Source organism: Schistocerca serialis, chromosome 1 (assembly GCF_023864345.2).
Source record: "Schistocerca serialis cubense isolate TAMUIC-IGC-003099 chromosome 1, iqSchSeri2.2, whole genome shotgun sequence".
Classification (NCBI taxonomy): Eukaryota; Metazoa; Arthropoda; class Insecta; order Orthoptera; family Acrididae; genus Schistocerca; species Schistocerca serialis.
The window spans coordinates 154,353,056-154,373,108 of record NC_064638.1 but is presented as its reverse complement, the minus strand read 5'-3'; the positions used below and the strand labels follow the sequence as shown (position 1 = coordinate 154,373,108).

General features: G+C 43.6%; 1 protein-coding gene across 6 annotated transcripts in view; it reads left to right on the top strand.

Moving 5' to 3' along the window:
* LOC126464634 (arfGAP with SH3 domain, ANK repeat and PH domain-containing protein) overlaps nucleotides 1-20,053 on the top strand; it is a 315,585-nt gene that overhangs the window by 187,088 nt on the left and 108,444 nt on the right. For all 6 annotated transcript variants that reach the window (XM_050096250.1, XM_050096248.1, XM_050096249.1 and 3 more), the window contains exon 4: nucleotides 1,225-1,310. In XM_050096250.1, coding sequence (XP_049952207.1) covers nucleotides 1,225-1,310 — 86 coding nt within the window. The remainder of the gene's footprint in view (nucleotides 1-1,224; nucleotides 1,311-20,053) is intronic.

The following is a 20,053-nucleotide window of genomic DNA, read 5'->3' as shown; positions in this document are numbered from 1 at the left end:
TTCTTCTTCTGCCATACGTTTTCCACCTCCTCCGATAATATTCTGTTGCAATTTGATGTCATTCTGACCAGTGGTGTTATTTCTACAGCGTTTTGAAAATTTAACTTGAATAAGAATCACCCTGTACTTCAGACGAGTTCAGTAACTCTTGACTGCACCTTTAAATTCATGCAAGCAACAAAATTAAGACCGTCAGTGGGTACCTTGTTGATACGTATTGATTTACCGTGAGCCCTGCACCGAACCGAGCGTTCGCGAAGTGTGTTGGACAAGCCGACTAGTGTGACGTCACAAGTTCGTTGCAGGGCCCGTATTTATCGTTGGCTCCGCATTGCCACGGCGCGCCCCTTTTGTTCGATGTCGAGCCCCGCATCCCCAAGCCGGGATGCCGCAGCGCAGCATAACTGCCAAGCAAGCGCGTAGCACCCAACACGCCGTGAACTGCACAGTAGTCGTCCTACTTTGAAGAGCGTTGCATTCATCCGTACCAGGTTACATGCAGAAACAATAACTAAAACGTTTTTCAATTCTATACTACTTAGCTTATGAAAAATACTTCCAACGCTCGTGGTCATCATTCGTCGGCTAGGTAGTCGTTGGGTGAAACATACCGTTTTTCCAGCGTGATAAGTTACACCAGAGTCGCGCGCAATCCCTTGTCACCAGCCTTCGGCAGAACACAAGCCATTGGCAGCTAATGGTTTCTGGTTCGTACTGACACTTGAGAATAGTCCACCTTCTACATTACGGGTTTTGGCCATCACTTTATTCCCTCGTCTCACGAACCTGAAGTCTGTCCTTTATAGACTGAGCGAGGTAGCTAAAGCATTGTTCAGACACTGGACTCCATTACCCTTCCAACTGTAAAGATAAGAGTTTCCCATGTTGTTTCTCTAAATTGCTTAATGGATCCTTTGAAATGGACTCGGACAATATCCTTACCCGTCCCCGACCAACGCCAGTTGGTGTTCCCATCTTGCCATCCTATGGACATTAATGCTTAGTCTTCCTTCTTTCTTTCTGATATGTACATATACTGCTAATTCTTTTCATACAGCGTTAATTCCGCTAGAAATGACATATAAACAGATATTTTTATAATGTTTGAATATTGTTTTCACTCAAGGAAGTGTAACATTAATTCAGAAGCACATCACTATTCGTATTTGATAACACTAGCATCTCTCACTTTTGCATGTCTAATTACGCTCTCTGTTGTTTCAGTACCTGATAAAAGTCAATGAGATTAAGACGAAGAAAGGCATCGAACTGCTTCAGCACCTCGTCGAGTACTACCACGCACAGACGAAGTAAGTGAAGCCTGCAGCAGCGTTTATCGTACAGCATTGTTTGGAGCCTAAGTTCGTAGCTATTTTGCTCGTTGCCACCATAAAACAATACCAGAATACTGATCACAAAAGGACATTAGACTTTTTTTTTATCGTCTTCAATGGTTTATTATGTCATTTTATGCTCATAACTTGTTTTTTCCCCCTCATGAATTTCACTGTTTAAAAAAATATAAACGGAAATGAAGTTCAAATAATTTGAAAACCCGCTAAAACGCTCTATTTGAGTCATGTGACGCTTGCGACGTTAATGGCTAGCCCGCTGCTCCTGCCGTCGTAAAGCTAATTCACGGTGATACCTTGTTTTGAAACGAACGTTTTGGAAAAGGGTTAAAATTGTGTGTAGTACAACATTGTACAAACACTTCTGAAAAATTCATTTAAAATTATTCTTGAATGTTCCAGGGGATGAGAAGATGCGTAAAATGTGTTTGCAAATCGCTCGTAGATATCCAAATGAGATAGTGGTCATAACATGTGCTTATTTCTGTGAGAATCATTTTGGTGTTAGTGAACATTTCATATGAACAAATTGTCGTTTATAGCGTAATAGGAAGCGTGCTGGACATCTAATGCAATGTTCGCAAGATCGATCTCTCTTCACTTAATACTACTGTCTTCTGTTTACTTTGTTCGTAGTGCAGTTACGTAAGAACTTTACATCCTGTATCATATTAAATTTCAATACCTATTTTCATTAATTAGCTTCATTTTACATCTGATCAATTTGAGTTGAATCCACGAGGATGGTAATCAGAAACTGTGTTTCATATCTAATGTTGTTCTTATTCTGAAGAATCTGGAAACCATTTAACACTTTGTGACCACTTTATTTCTTCTCAAAGAAATCGTTGAAATCTGTAATTTGCCACTTCCAGCTGTCTCCATTGAGCCAGTTGTAAGGTTATATAAGTTTGACAAAGTGAGAAGTCGAACATTGCTTGGAACCCGTAAGGAAATGTAATAATAGCAGGCCATTACGACAAAATAAAAGTTGGTCTTGCTTAAGAGCTTCTAAATCACAGTGTTTTAATAAGAGTTAAATATGCAGTAGAACAAGAGGTAATTTAATAAGGCTGTGCTGTGTCAGCTGCATATTTTATAGACATAATGTTCCGGTGGTTTAAATTAATAATTAATTACCCGGAGGAACAGAAAAATTTCAGTGTGTAAAGTTGTTGAAGGCAGACACTATAATGCAGTTAGCAACGAGTGTTATTACGCTGTCTGAAAATTTGAAAATTGAGAAAAGAGGTACCTGAAAACAGTAGTAGTTTTGGCAACAACCAAAGCAATTAACAATCAGAATTGTCTTTTGAATAAAATCCCAGTCGCCATGCAATGCAATTTTCACATTTGTTATTTCCACAGCATAAAAATCTTGGTTGTTTTTTAAGAAAAAAGAAATCATAAACGTGTCAACTTTCGGAAGGTTTCCACAATCAGCCTTCACAAAATTCCTTTTCTTTGTTACTTAAAAGTTGTAAATGCGTTTTCCATCCCTAAATAGCAAAACTGTTTGCAGAAAAAGCACGGAAAACACTAGTAACTTTGATAACACTTCTATAATTTCGTCTTACTCTAGCGTGTGACCGCGTTTGAACTTCAGCCAACAACTGAGTGCTTTCGATCACGTGAACAAATCTTGATATGTAATTATTTTTAAGTTTTAATTACACAAAAGTAACAGCTATTTTGCGAGAATATTTACCGAAAATGCTACTGGAATGTTATAATCATTGAGAATAACAAAATCCGAATCATATCCTTAACATAGGCAAAACGTCTGTTTCTGATTTGTCACTCATTATTTGTAATGTTGCACTTGAATACTCCACATTGGGAAAAACGTGAGAGAAAAGGAAACAGTGCCAAACAGGAAAGCAAAAATAATTCCACGATCTCTGTCTTTATACATTACATAATTCGCGCCGTTGTGGGGGGGGGGGGGCGGGAGGGGGGGTTGGGGGGTTGTTGGGAAAAGAGCAACAAGAAACCTTAGGTGTCAATGATTCTTCCACGTTTAGGAAGACTGTGGGACTTTGAAGTCATCATTGTCAAATTCAGTTCCATATTCGATAATGAGCGTTGGAGACAGTAGCGTAAATTCTATTTCGTGCGCGAGGTCCTAGTGGAAGTGCTTGGCCACTGCCATCCGTTGACATGTTACGGAGTGCCTGGTGTATACGTGTGTGATGAGTGCTTGTGCAGTGTAGTGCCGTGCTTGTCTTATTATGGATGAAGGGAAGGGAGAGGGCGAACGAAACCCGCTGCTGGCGTATTCCGTACTCATCTCGAATAGCAACGAGGGCACCACCGGGAGTAAGGTCCCCATCCGCCGATCGGATCACCATCAAACTGGGTCACGTGTCTTCACTCCATGAGACACCGCGCGAGCGGTTTGGAACTTAATCCTGGTCATTGGCGCCAAGTCTCGCGATCAAGAACTGTACGTCACTAGCTGGCCACGAACATTTCTTTCCCCTCAGGATTCGAACCAGCTACCTCCGAGCAGGGCGCCACCGCACAGGCGTGGTGTGTCTCTGTTGCAAAGGCGGGTGCCTGAGGTCCTACAGAATACTTTGTCACCACTGTCACCGTCAACCAATAAAAGAATAGTGATGTGTGGCCAGTCCACCACCGCTAATAACAAAGTCAACAATTCCGCATACACACATTGCTCATTTTAAGCGAACGTAGCAGAAAACAACAGGTGGCTCGCGGACGTTAAATGCTAGCATTTCTTATTTTCGTCATAACTGAACATCACCAGCATCTTATGTTGTTGTTGTTGTTGTTGTTGTTGTTGTTGTTGTTGTCTTCAGTCCTGACACTGGTTTGATGCAGCTCTCAATGCTACTCTATCCTGTGCAAACTTCTTCATCTCCCAGTACCTACTGCAACCCACATCCTTCTGAATCTGCATAGTGTATTCATCTCCTGGTCTTCCTCTACGATTTTTACCCTCCACGCTGCCTTCCAATACTAAATTGGTGATCCCTTGATGCCTCAGAACATGACCAACCAACCGATCCCTTCTTCTGGTCAAGTTGTGCCACAAACTTCTCTTCTCCCCAATCCTATTCAATACTTCCTCATTAGTTATGTGATCTACCCATCTAATCTTCAGCATTCTTCTGTAGCACCACATTTCGAAAGCTTCTATTCTCTACTTGTCCAAACTACACTCCGGGAAATTGAAATAAGAACACCGTGAATTCATTGTCCCAGGAAGGGGAAACTTTATTGACACATTCCTGGGGTCAGATACATCACATGATCACTCTGACAGAACCACAGGCACATAGACACAGGCAACAGAGCATGCACAATGTCGACACTAGTACAGCCTATATCCACCTTTCGCAGCAATGCAGGCTGCTATTCTCACATGGAGACGATCGTAGAGATGCTGGATGTAGTCCTGTGGAACGGCTTGCCATGCCATTTCCACCTGGCGCCTCAGTTGGACCAGCGTTCGTGCTGGACGTGCAGACCGCGTGAGACGACGCTTCATCCAGTCCCAAACATGCTCAATGGGGGACAGATCCGGAGATCTTGCTGGCCAGGGTAGTTGACTTACACCTTCTAGAGCACGTTGGGTGGCACGGGATACATGCGGACGTGCATTGTCCTGTTGGAACAGCAAGTTCCCTTGCCGGTCTAGGAATGGTAGAACGATGGGTTCGATGACGGTTTGGATGTACCGTGCACTATTCAGTGTCCCCTCGACGATCACCAGTGGTGTACAGCCAGTGTAGGAGATCGCTCCCCACACCATGATGCCGGGTGTTGGCCCTGTGTGCCTCGGTCGTATGCAGTCCTGATTGTGGCGCTCACCTGCACGGCGCCAAACACGCATACGACCATCATTGGCACCAAGGCAGAAGCGACTCTCATCGCTGAAGACGACACGTCTCCATTCGTCCCTCCATTCACGCCTGTCGCGACACCACTGGAGGCGGGCTGTACGATGTTGGGGCGTGAGCGGAAGACGGCCTAACGCTGTGCGGGACCGTAGCCCAGCTTCATGGAGACGGTTGCGAATGGTCCTCGTCGATACCCCAGGAGCAACAGTGTCCCTAATTTGCTAGGAAGTGGCGGTGCGGTCCCCTACGGCACTGCGTAGGATCCTACGGTCTTGGCGTGCATCCGTGCGTCGCTGCGGTCCGGTCCCAGGTCGACGGGCACGTGCAACTTCCGCCGACCACTGGCGACAACATCGATGTACTGTGGAGACCTCACGCCCCACGTGTTGAGCAATTCGGCGGTACGTCCACCCGGCCTCCCGCATGCCCACTATACGCCCTCGCTCAAAGTCCGTCAACTGCACATACGGTTCACATCCACGCTGTCGCGGCATGCTACCAGTGTTAAAGACTGCGATGGAGCTCCGTATGCCACGGCAAACTGGCTGACACTGACGGCGGCGGTGCACAAATGCTGCGCAGCTAGCGCCATCCGACGGCCAACACCGCGGTTCCTGGTGTGTCCGCTGTGCCGTGCGTGTGATCATTGCTTGTACAGCCCTCTCGCAGTGTCCGGAGCAAGTATGGTGGGTCTGACACACCGGTGTCAATGTGTTCTTTTTTCCATTTCCAGGAGTGTATTTATCGTCCATGCTTCACTTCCATACATGGCTACACTGTATACAAATACTTTCAGAAACGACTTCCTGACACTTAAATCAATATTCGATGTTAATAAATTTCTCTTCTTCAGAAACGCTTTCCTTGCCATTGCCAGTCTACATTTTATATCCTCTCTACTTCGACCATCATCAGTTATTTTACTCCCCAAATAGCAAAACTCCTTTACTACTTTAAGCGTCTCATTTCCTAATCTAATTCCCTCAGCATCACCCGATTTAATTCGACTACATTCCATTATCCTCGTTTTACTTATGCTGATGTTCGTCTTATATCCTCCTTTCAAGACACTGTCCATTCCGTTCAACTGCTCTTCCAAGTCCTTTGCTGTCTCTGCAGAATTACAGTGTCGTCGGCGAACCTCAAAGTTTTTATTTCTTCTCCATGGATTTTAACACCTACTCCGGATTTTTCTTTTGTTTCCTTCACTGCTTGCTCAATATACAGATTGAATAACGTCGGAGAGAGGCTACAACCCTGTCTCACCCCCTTCTCAACCACTGCTTCCCTTTCATGTCCCTCGACTCTTATAACTGCCATCTGCTTTCTGTACAAATTGTAAATAGCCTTCAGCTCCCTGTATTTTACCCCTGCCACCTTCAGAATCTGAAGAGAGTATTCCAGTCAACATTGTCAAAAGCTTTCTGTAAGTCTACAAATGCTAGAAACGTAGGTTTGCCTTTCCTTAATCTAACTTCTAAGATAAGTCGTAGGCTCAGTATTGCCTCACGTGTTCAAATATTTCTACGGAATCCAAACTGATCGTCCCCGAGGTCGGCTTCGACCAGTTTTTTCATTCGTCTGCAAAGAATTCGCGTTAGTATTTTGCAACCGTGACTTATTAAACTGATAGTTCGGTAATTTTCACATCTGTCAACATCTGCTTTCTTTGGGGTGGGAATTGTTATATTCTTCTTGAAGTCTGAGGCTATTTCGGGTGTCTCATACATCTTGCTCACCAGATGGCAGAGTTTAGTCAGGACTGGCTCTCCCAAGACTGTCAGTAGTTCTAATGGAATGTTGTCTACTCCCGGGGCCTAGTTTGGACTCAGGTCTTTGAGTGCTCTGTCAAACTCTTCACGCAGTATCATATCTCCCATTTCATCTTCATCTAAACTCTCTTCCATTTCCATAATATTCTCCTCATGTACATCGCCCTTATATAGACCCTCTATATACTCCTTCCGCCTTTCTGCTTTGCCTTCTTTGCGTAGAACTGGGTTTCCATCGGAGCTCTTGATATTCTTTTCTCCAAAGGTCTCTTTAATTTTCCTGTAGGCAGTACCTATCTTACCCCTAGTAAGATAAGCCTTTACATACTCTACTTTGTCCTCTAGCCATCCCTGCTTAGCCATTTTACACTTCCTTTGTATTCCTTTTTGCCTGCTTCATTTACTGCATTTTTATATTTTCTCCTTTCATCAATTAAATTCAATATTTCTTCTGTTACCCAAGGATTTCTACTAGCCCTCGTCTTTTTACCTACTTGATCCTCTGCTGCCTGCACTACTTCATCCCTCAGAGCTACCCATTCTTCTTCTACTGTATTTCTTTCCCCCATTCCTGTCAATTGTTCCCTTATGCTCTCCCTGAAACTCTGTACAACCTCTGGTTCTTTCAGTTTATCCAGGTCTCATTTCCTTAAATTCCCACCTTTTTGTAGTTTCTTCAGTTTTAATCTACAGTTCATAACCAATAGATTGTGGTCAGAGTCCACATCTGCCCCTGGAAATGTCTTACAGTTTGAAACCTGGTTCCTAAATCTCTGTCTTACCATTATGTAATCTATCTGAAACCTGTCAGTATCTCCAGGCTTCTTCCATGTATACAACATTCTTTTGTGATTCTTGAACCAAGTGTTAGTTATGATTAAGTTGTGCTCTGTGCAAAATTCCACCAGGTGGCTTCCTCTTTCGTTTCTTATCCCCAATCCATATTCACCTACTACGTTTCCTTCTCTCTCTTTTCCTACTACCGAATTCCAGTCACCCATTACTGTTAAATTTTCGGCTCCCTTCACTATTTGAATAATTTCTTTTATTTCATCATACATTTCTTCGTCACCTGCAGCATCTCATATACGACGGGAAAAAAAAGAGTTGTGCGACAAACAAAAAGTGGTGGGCGTGCTTCTGCATCTGAAAGATGACGTCTATTCAAATTTCGCGCCAGTCACATAAGAGTAGCGCCACTGTGTGGATGCAAATCAGGTTTACTTTAAATACACGCTGTAACAGTCGTGAGCGTTAATTATCTCCGAGATTGGACATGGTAAGTTGATGTTAGTCAAGAATGCCTGCGACAAAGATGCTATTATCAACATCTCACTGAGTTTGGACGAGGTCATGTAATAGGACTACGAAAAGATGGATGTTCCTTCTGTGTTATTGCACAAAGACTTGGCGGGAAAGAAGCCACTGTACATGATTGGTTGCAGCGTTGATCATGAGAATGTACGGTCGCAAGAAGACCGGGTTCCGGACGGCCACGTGGCACTACCGAGAAGGAAGACCATCGTATTCGGCTTATGGCTCTGTCACATCGTACTGCACCAGAAACACCAATTTGGGCAGGAGTTGGCACCACAGTGACATAATGAACTGTTACAAATCGGTTACTTCAAGTACAGCTTCGAGCTGAACGCCCTGTAGCGTGCATTCCACTGACACCCTCCCCCCCCCCCCCCCTCGAAACACCCCCCCCCCCACCCTCCTCTCCCCAAAAAAAGAAAAAGCACGGTTGCGACTTTATTGGTGTCAAGCGAGAGTTAATTCGGGGATAGGGTGGAAGAGTGTCGTGTTTTCTGATGAAAGCCGATTCTGCCGGTGATGGCCGAGTGTTGGTTCGTAGGATGGAAGTTGAGGGCCTGCAACCAGCCTGTCTGATAAAAAGATAGGGTCAAGTGTTTTGGATAGCCCTTGGGATAGAGACTATTTGTGTAACAAAAAAAAGGGGGGAGTCACTATCCTACAGTACAGGGTCAGAGTATATTTATCACCCACTTCGTCCTGCTTAGGCAAGTGGAGCCAATAGGTTGGGTATATTTGCATTTGATGTGGTCTACGGTGGGCTTGATGGGACTTATGGAGGCACCATCCTCTTAAAAAGGTTTTTTTTTGCTATATTTTCGCCGCCACCAGCGGACCAAACCCATCCGAGGATTTCTAAGACAACTGTGCACAGCAAATGGCTGAAATTTTTGCAATATATTCCTAAGATTCCGATCTCCAACACCATTGAAAATTTTCTTCATATTTTTATCCGTTTCCAAGATACAGAGGTTCAAAGTTACCTTACTTGTGCACGTAAAATTCACACACAAAATCCTGTGTGAGGCAAAAGCATTTTATAAAGTGGCGCAGCACGGAGAAATATGTTGTAGAGGGTCTTCGTTATCATCAGAACTATTGTGGGAACCCCATGTCGTAGTACTGCAGCACATGCAAAATTTTTTTGGACATAAAATCCGATCTGACGTGTTATTTCCGTTTCACACAAGGAAACTTTTAAAATTTTGCTGACCCGTAAAGTTCTTTTCATATGAGTGATACGTCCTGCTGTAGCAGGTAAAAGAAAGAAACCAATGGAAAAATGCTGCTATCGGAGCAAAAAAAAAGACAAATATGCTCTTGTTCGAAAGACACTGACTGAGAAGCGGGACACCAGCAACCTCATTTTATCTTCCAAAGCCCTTTAAATTTTTTCCCAAACATTTTGTCATGCGAACATGTACGTGCTTTTTATGTTGAGAGAGAAGAAGACAGCCGGCCGCGGTGGTCTCGCGGTTCTAGGCGCGCAGTCCGGAACCGCGGGGCTGCTACGGTCGCAGGTTCGAATCCTGCCTCGGGCATGGATGTGTGTGATGTCCTTAGGTTAGTCAGGTTTAAGTAGTTCTAAGTTCTAGGGGACTGATGACCTAAGATGTTAAGTCCCATAGTGCTCAGAGCCATTTGAACCATTTGAGCAAGCCAAAAAGCCTATAGCCTATAAATACTGGGACATTTCGCAACTAACCAACACCAAGCAGAGACGTTTGAAGTATGTGATCAGCAAATAATAGATCCGGACAGACAGAAAAATATGGAATACCAAACTTAAGGATAGTAATACCATCAATTTCCTGAATACCTCGGTCATGCCTCGTATCACTTATTCTGGTGGCATTGTGAACTGGACACAGGCAGAGCTAAACAAGTTGGACACGAACACTAGAAAACTGGTGGCAATTCATCATGAGCTGCAACCTCGCAGTGACGTGAACAGGTTGCACTTTCCCTGAAAATCAATTGATAGAGGGCTTTTGTAGGTTGATGGGCAGTGGCAGAAGAAAACAATGGTACTAGCGGATTGTACGAAAGGAAGTGAAGGAAGTTAACACCTGGAAGCAGTTGATAATGCAGCGAACAAAGAATCAGTACTGGAAAACAGCTTTGCAAACTCAGAACAACATGCGGTCCAATACACCACTGCACAGACCTTTTTTTGGAGAAGATCGAAGGCAAAGTAGGCAAGGAAAGAATCTAGTTGTGGCTCACACAAAGAGCAATAGGAATGATTCTGGCAGCGAAAGAGCAAGACATCAGAATGGATGCTGTCAAAGCCAGAATTGAGAAATCAACGGAAGACGTGAAGTGTAGCCTTACTGCCTGTTCGCCGCCAACGACTCCAAATCTGAGCATATGGGCACGAGATACTATTACTCAATTTCGGGTTACGCCGCAAATTCGAATGGCAGTTCACAGTGGTTGATGCGTGGCAGCCCATTCTAGGAGATGATTCTCTTTACGGCCTGGTCCCCGGTATACGACATCGGGGACTGATAGATTCCACCGCTAACCTGGATAGCTGAGGATAGTTATTTTGTGTCACCGCGGTGACAGTGCACCTGTTACAGAAGTTCCCCGAGGTCACAAAACGATCGCAACACCCTGGTACCAGTGAAGGACACCACAGTACATCATATGCCTACCACACCAGGACCATCAGCCTCCGCACGTCCTAGGCATCTAACGCCGGCAAAAATAAAGTCGCGAAGTAGGAATTCTATTGCACGCTGGCACTAGGTAACTGTCAAGCTTCCAGTAGCAGTTGGGGATCCCCATTAAACGTGCTGCCGAAGAAGAATAACACATGGCTCCCGTGTGGCGATTACCGCCTACTCAAAGCGAGGACCATTCCTGATCCGTATCCGGTGGTACACATACAAGACTTTGCTTTCAGCATACACGGAAAGAAAATATTCTCTACTATAGACTTAGTCCAAGCGTACTATCAGGTTACTGTCGCACCAGAAGAAATGCACAAGACGGCTTTAACTACTTCTTAAGGTCTTTTATAGTTTGTGAGAATACCTTTTGGACTGCGTAATGCGGCGGACGCTTTTTAACGCTTTATGGACGAAGACACAAGAGACCTGGATTTCTGTTATGTTCACATAGACGACATTTTAGCGATGTGTGCGCCAGAAACTGAACATCCAAGACATTTAATGAAGATATTTGATCCGTTGCGTATGCAAGGCCTAGTTATTAATCCTGCGAAATGTACCTTCGAGGCGACAGAGGTCCACTTTCTTGGATATACAGTCGAGCCCCGTGGCATCCGACCTCCTAAAGATAAGGTGGAAGCCATAGTCAAGTATTCCTGTTCCGTTACAGTTAGGAAGCTACGTCGTTCTCTCGACATCATTAATTTTTATCATCGATTCATATGCAGCCATGCACTAATAACAGCTCCACTGAATGAGCTTCTGAAGAGCTCACCGAAGCCAAATACCAGTGTACAATAAACAAACGAAACAGATACGGCTTTCCAAGGGGTAAAAACAACGTTAGCGGAGGCTACGCAGTTACCTAACCCAATGTCACGGGCTCCACTTGCGCCCATCCTAGATGAGTCAGCTACCGCTATTGGCGCTGTACGAGGTGAAGTGAACATGCTTGACAGCCACTCGCTTCTTTTAGTCACAAGCTGTCACTATCACAGCAACGCTGGGCACCTTACGATCGAGAACTGTACGCCGCCTATGGTGCGATTAGGAAGTTTGGATATCCGTTAGTAGGTCCACACTTTACCATACGCAAGGACCATAAACCGCTGACGCGCGCTTTCAGTATGAAACCTGAGAAGGTATCACTAAGACAACTTCGACATTTGGACTATATCAGTCATTTACGACTGACATAGTATATGTGCAAGGAAAGCTGAATATGCAGCAAATGCTCTGTCACGTGTTGAAGCTATAACAACAACTGATTACAAGGTCCTCGCTCAGTCCCAGCAGCGCGATGATGAGCTACGCACGTTGTTGGATCACCGAGCAGGGTTAAAGTTTCAACGCGTTTCTGTAATAGCAACAAATGTCGTATTGTACTGTGACGTGTCTGGAGCAAAAGTACGACCATTCATAACTCACCAGTTTCGGTCACAACCAATTGCATCAGTACACAACCTGGGTCATCCCGGGGTCCAAGGAACAGTGAAATCACTCAGAGTTTCGTGTGGCTAGGAATGAACGTCGACTGCAAGATATTTGTCAGACACTGCATGGCGTGCCAGAAAAATAAGATCACTCGACACGTCAAGACACAGTTAGGCACATTCCTACCACGAAGTCAGCGCTTTGAACTCGTGTACGCAAACATTCTGGGCCCCTATCCATATCGGAAAGCTACAGCTACTGCTTCATGGTCGTGGACCGATTTTCAAGATGGCCAGAAGCTTTTCCTATGAAAGACATTACAGCCGTGACGGTAGCACAAACGGTTTTCCGCAGATGGATCGCCCGGTCTAGCGTGCCGGCACGCAGTACGGCGGATCAAAGACGCCAAGTCGAGACGTACTTATTCAGAGCAATGGCTGGCTTGTTGGGCATTGAGCCCATTGGCACTACTGCTTATCAGCCGGCAGCAAACGGAATAGTAGGACCCTTTGTTAACGTATCACTGTTAATAATAAAAAAAGTATAATAAGGTATTTAGATGTTGTGTGACGTGGTGGACTCTTTAAAATGGTTAAGGTATGAATTTAAATTACCTTTTTTTAACATTGCTTGGTTAATAAAGATTAATCCTGAGCAAACTTATTGTTCACGAACTAATCTTGAAATACGTTACATTTAAGTTACGAACTGAAATAATCTTTTGATATTTTTGCCTCGGCTAAATATTTCTTCTCGGGCATGAGATCTTTGATTATTATTTGCAATTGCCAACACACGCGCGAGAGAATTATTTCTTACCACTTTTAACAATTTGTTGTAGTCCGAGTCGTGGCTCTGGATCTCGACCAAGAATTGAAAATGAAAATCTTAAAACAACGTCTACTGCTGCTGCGTGAGTTGGCTGTGGAGAAAATATTTATTATAATTTTAGCTGGCGAATTCTTCGCTTCCGCGAATTTTATGAATTACGATTGCTACATAATGGCGTCTAGGGCTGCAGCGGCGGCTGCAATTGTTGCGCTGTAAATTACTCAAAATCTTGGTATTTAAAGGAAGCGGACATGAGAGAGGACTCACCTCTTACAAATAAAAGTGACAATAACGTTAAACTAATGTATTATGAGATTAATGGTACAACTGAGCTTACATTCAACAGCAGTGGAGCAATACGTCCGTCTTCTCATACTGCAGACGAGAGAGAGAGAGAGAGAGAGAGAGAGAGAGAGAGAGAGAGAGAGAGAGAGAGAGTCAGCTGATAAAAGAAGACAATTGAACACAGTTGTTCTTCAGATTAAATGTCCATTGTTTGTGGGGTCTATAATCATTATTCTTTGCAATCGACAGTCTCTTCAGTATCTTATATGATAATAATAATAATAATAGTAATACACACGAGAAAAATTATCTACCGCCTGAGCGGTCTGTATTCACACACAACATAATATTTTGTGTCGAGATAAAATCTCTGGTCCACTTTTTTTGTTTTTAAATATCACGTTCGAGTTTTTTTGCAATATTTCCACTGGCGACGGCACTCCCTGAAGCGCCAACTCAAGGCAGGCCTTTGGTGTCATGCTACACAAAATTGAATGGAGACATTGCTCATCGTGCTCCGTGGTATCCGTACTTCATTTGAGAGCGACCTGGAGGCTACAGCAGCTGAATTAGTGTACGCTGGGCCTAACAGTGGAGTTCGTGCATATGGCATAATGTGGCGTTTATAATATGGTCGATGCATCACAGTTTGTCACCAAATTACGGACGCACGTCCGATAACTCCAGTCAGTGAAACCTAGAGAACAAACTGGACAACACCCGTTCGTATTCGAGGACCTCTCTAGCTGCAATCGTGTATTCATACAGAACAACACGGTGCGAAAGCCACTGCTGCTGCCACGTATAGTACTTGGTAGAAGCAACAACACTTCAATGACAGACATAAAGGGTATTTGTACCACCGTATCCATTGACAGATTCAAACCTGCCTTCTACGATACACAAGATTCAATGAAGACAGTCGGCCCCGCGACTGCTGAAGATACTGTACCTGAAGGTACTGTACCTGAAGGTACTGTACCTGAAGGTACTGTACCTGAAGGTACTGTACCTGAAGGTACTGTACCTGAAGATACACATGTCCAGCATGATGCCGACAAGGTATTACAACCAAGGTTGCTGTTATGAAGAAAGTGGCGCAGAGTACAGCTCCCCCACGACCCGCTGGTACCGCCGAGTTCAGAAATAAGATACCCGGTTTCCAAAAACACAATGACAAAGCGTGCACGACATCAGTCCGGTTCAACCTCAGATACCGTTGACACAGGGGAAGTGGGGGGGGGGGGGGGGGGGAAATCATGTAGGCTATCACGACGACAAGCAGAGTGGCAGTGTACGTAAATATTCCATGACACTCGTAATTCTGTGTCTTATTCTTTGACTCTTGATTTCGTTTTAGTATTCTATGCTCCATGTATTAAAGAACATAACGTCACTTATACGTGCAAATAGTATATGTGGGAATAAATGCAGATAACCGCATGCTCAAATTCATACACACAGGAGACGCTCAGTGACAACAGGCCTCGTGGTTCAGAGTGTGAGGCACTATATAGGTGGCAGGCACTCCAAAAGGGGGGAGGGGTGTACCTTACAAAAGGTCAGTCTTCTCAGAACTGTTAGTATGCTTTATCTACGTACTCTGTAGCGTAATATAACTTGTCAACCTCCAGAACTGCGAAAGTTTGGAAATTTTTTTCAGTTTTTCTGCATATTTCTTTCCCTTGCGCCCTTCGACAAAAAGCAGTATGATCTTTGGAGAGTGTTAAATTGTCTTCATTTTCCACTGTTAAGTTTATTTTTACACCACATACTCACCAAGGTACGGTGGAAATTTATACGTATTTGCCAAATTAAACAGAAAAAAGGCATCGTGTGGGCATACCTTTACACTTTTAAACGTCAACAATAGACAGGGACACAGCAATTCGCCGTCCGGCGGAAACCGTAGTGTGTCAACTGGCCTGTTACAGTCCTGCAAATTCGAACGCCATGCACGGACAGTAGCTGGTATGACATATGCCGGAACTGTACGTCGACGACATAGTCCGATCTACGTACGTAACGAGTGTAAAATTAAATTGTGATCATAGCTGAATGGAGGGATTAGTTCTAATTTGCTACGGTTCCTAACACTGTTGATATGAGTTCGCATTAACGATAATAACAATGATACAGTGTGCATGATATAGTACATTTATATACATGTAGTAGTAATTCCGTGACATGCTTTATTTCGTGGTAGCAGAAACATTTTTTGTCTTTTGGTAAGGTTGCCCTTTTTTACACGGGAAAGACATGCTGGACGGAAATGAACGCTGTGTGCGGAACAGATAGTTTATTGTTTTTTGTGTAGTTTGCTACACTGATCCTGCAATACAACTTCCAAGGCAAGTTTTTCAAGTAGTCAGACGCTTACATTACGTTGTATTACTAGTGTAACACACTTATAATATTGGTCATCATAGTTGGGTAACAAATCGTCACGTTTGTGTCATTTTCAGGAATAATGGCTCCATCTCTAATCAAATATGCGAAGAAAGGGAAGCCAAAAATAGGTTATGTGAGCAAGAGAAGATAATCTTATTCCGTCGTAGAGCACATCAGAAGGTTTTAGAAGAAAAGTGGTCTATATGGAAAGTTACTAAACGTTTCTACATTTCATGGAGTACTTTAACAGAATATGTAGACCGCAGTGGTTGTGATATTGGCAAAATATATAGACCGTTTGCCCTTACTAGTAAACTGGAAGTTCATAACTCCATAATACATGTTCATAACTTCATAATGCAAATGCAGGAAATAGGGTTCGGCCTGATTAACCGAATAGGCACTAACCATTGTAGCACAGTATCTACATCTACATCTATACTCCGCGAGCCACCTTACGGTGTGTGGCGGAGGGTACTTATTGTACCACTATCTGATCCCCCCTTCCCTGTTCCATTCACGAATTGTGCGTGGAAAGAACGACTGCTTGTAAGTCTCCGTATTTGCTCTAATTTCTCGGATCTTTTCGTTGTGATCATTACGCGAGATATATGTGGGCGGTAGTAATATGTTGCCCATCTCTTCCCGGAATGTGCTCTCTCGTAATTTCGATAATAAACCTCTCCGTATTGCGTAACGCCTTTCTTGAAGTGTCCGCCACTGGAGCTTGTTCAGCATCTCCGTAACGCTCTCGCGCTGACTAAATGTCCCCATGACGAATCGCGCTGCTTTTCGCTGGATCATGTCTATCTCTTCTATTAATCCAACCTGGTAAGGGTCCCATACTGATGAGCAATACTCAAGAATCGGACGAACAAGCGTTTTGTAAGCTACTTCTTTCGTCGATGAGTCACATTTTCTTAGAATTCTTCCTATGAATCTCAACCTGGCGCCTGCTTTTCCCACTATTTGTTTTATGTGATCAGTCCACTTCAGATCGCTCCGGATAGTAACTCCTAAGTATTTTACGGTCGTTACCGCTTCCAATGATTTACCACCTATGGCATAATCGTACTGGAATGGATTTCTGCCCCTATGTATGCGCATTATATTACATTTATCTACGTTTAGGGAAAGCTGCCAGCTGTCGCACCATGCATTAATCCTCTGCAGGTCCTCCTGGAGTACGTACGAGTCTTCTGATGTTGCTACTTTCTTGTAGACAACCGTGTCATCTGCAAATAGCCTCACGGAGCTACCGATGTTGTCAACTAAGTCATTTATGTATATTGTAAACAATAAAGGTCCTATCACGCTTCCCTGCGGTACTCCCGAAATTACCTCTACATCTGAAGATTTTGAACCGTTAAGAATGACATGTTGTGTTCTTTCTGCTAGGAAATCCTGAATCCAATCACAAACCTGGTCCGATATTCCGTAAGCTCGTATTTTTTTCACTAAACGTAAGTGCGGAACCGTATCAAATGCCTTCCTGAAGTCCAGGAATACGGCATCAATCTGCTCGCCAGTGTCTACGGCACTGTGAATTTCTTGGACAAATAGGGCGAGCTGAGTTTCACATGATCTCTGTTTGCGGAATCCATGTTGGTTATGATGAAGGAGATTTGTATTATCTAAGAACGTCATAATACGAGAACACAAAACATGTTCCATTATTCTACAACAGATTGACGTAAGCGAAATAGGCCTATAATTATTCGCATCTGATTTATGACCCTTCTTGAAAATGGGAACGACCTGCGCTTTCTTCCAGTCGCTAGGTACTTTACGTTCTTCCAGCGATCTACGATAAATTGCTGATAGAAAGGGGGCAAGTTCTTTAGCATAATCACTGTAGAATCTTAAGGGTATCTCGTCTGGTCCGGATGCTTTTCCGCTACTAAGTGATAGCAGTTGTTTTTCAATTCCGATATCGTTTATTTCAATATTTTCCATTTTGGCGTCCGTGCGACGGCTGAAGTCAGGGACCGTGTTACGATTTTCCGCAGTGAAACAGTTTCGGAACACTGAATTCAGTATTTCAGTATTAAACCAGTGTGTAAGGGAAAACAGAAGTCAAATAACAAAAGAAATGATGACATATGCGCTACTTGTAAAGAGAGCTATAGCTGTGGAAAGAATAAAAGTCCTTGGATTCAGTGTTGTTTTTGTCTGCCATGATTCCATGAAAGTTGTCAGTCAATCGGTTCACCTGATGCTACTGTATTTATGTGTAATATTTGTGCAAACGTTAGTGGACAGAGATACTGATGCTGAAATGCGTTAAGTGAACTTCAACACGTGAAAAGAAAAACGTCACGGAATTAAGAACATAATCAATAATTTAAGTAGGGGAGCTTTACACAAGAGTGCGCAGTGACGGAATAACCGTAAATATCTGGGTTATTATCGATAGGAAAACAAAATCCTTTTAGGTTTATATTTATTGACACAAAATCTACATGTTCAGAAAACTACAGCAACACAGAGGTAATACTTTTATTGAACAGTACGTAAAACATGCCCAGAGTACACATTTAGCAAATGTCACAAATGCACACATTATCACCCTCAAATGAAGAGCACTGTTCGTGCCACCATCTCCCATACTTAACGAACTGGATCCAGTCCTCTGTAAATGCCAAAATCTATGTTCTCTACTCACAACATTCAGTCTTTTCCTTAAAACAGGCGCCTACATACCAAGAGCAACGACAACCTTTGTTTGCTTTTTCCATTTTCAGTTCATTGTCTCGCCTGATTCAGCAGCTCTTCAGTGTAGATGAGCTTCCTGTCCGATTTTCGTCCCTAATTCAGTCATCCAGAAACAAAACCTATCCTTCGGACTCCACAGCGCACTCAAGAGGTAGAAGTTTGCAGCTGTGCCCTAAAGAGAGACCGAGCTATGTGGCGCAGTGATTAGCACACTGGACTCGCATTCGCGAGGACAACGGTTCAAACCCGCGTCCGGCCATCCTGATTTAGGTATTCCGTGATTTCCCTAAATCGCTTCAGGCAAACGCCGGAATGGTTCATTTGAAAGGGCGCGGTCGGCTTCCTTCAGCATTCGTCCCTAAATGGATGGAAACGATGACCTCGCTGTTTGGTCACCTCCACGACCCAACGGAGTACCAGAACTACACCAAGAAAGCTGAAAAGTGATTCATACCTGTTTCACTTCGGAAACACAGGAATTCTTCACACAACTTCTACGAGGCGTTTCTGATACCACTCCGAACCGAACTACGTTATTGGCCAGCTGATCAGTTTAGTCAGATGTCCGGAACGCCATCTGCACTCTCTTTGAGACTACGTACTCTTTGGTACATTACCCTTTATAGTGTCACAGAATTAGGTATGCTATAACGAAATTAGGTATCATGCCCGCTTTGTTTACTACATTTTATAAGTTAGACAGTTTATCTGTCCTCAAATGTTCTTTATCAGTGATTAGTAGAGCAACGAATACGAAAGTAAAGTTCTGTGTACTGACTTGGTAGAAAATCCCAAGAAATTTTGGTCTTATGTCAAAGCCCTAGGTGGATCAAAACAAAATGTCCAGACACTCTGTGACCAAAATGGTACTGAAACAGAGGATGACAGACTAAAGGTCGAAATACTAAATGTCTTTTTCCAAAGCTGTTTCACAGAGGAAAACCGCACGGTAGTTCCCTCTCTAGATTGTCGCACAGATGACAAAATGGTAGATATCGAAATAGACGAAAGAGGGATAGAGAAACAATTAAAATCGCTCAAAAGAGGAAAGGCCGTTGGACCTGATGGGATACAAGTTCGATTTTACACAGAGTACGCGAAGGAACTTCCCCCCCCCCCCCCCCCCCCTTCGTGCAGCGGTGTACCGTAGGTCTCTAGAAGAGCTTAACGTTCCAAAGGATTGGAAAAGGGCACAGGTCATCCCCGTTTTCAAGAAGGGACGTCGAACAGATGTGCAGAACTACAAACCTATATCTCTAACGTCGATCAGTTGTAGAATTTTTGAACACGTATTATGTTCGAGTATAATGACTTTTCTGGAGACTAGAAATCTACTCTGTAGGAATCAGCATGGGTTTCCAAAAAGACGATCGTGTGGAACCCAGCTCGCGCTATTCGTCCACGAGACTCTG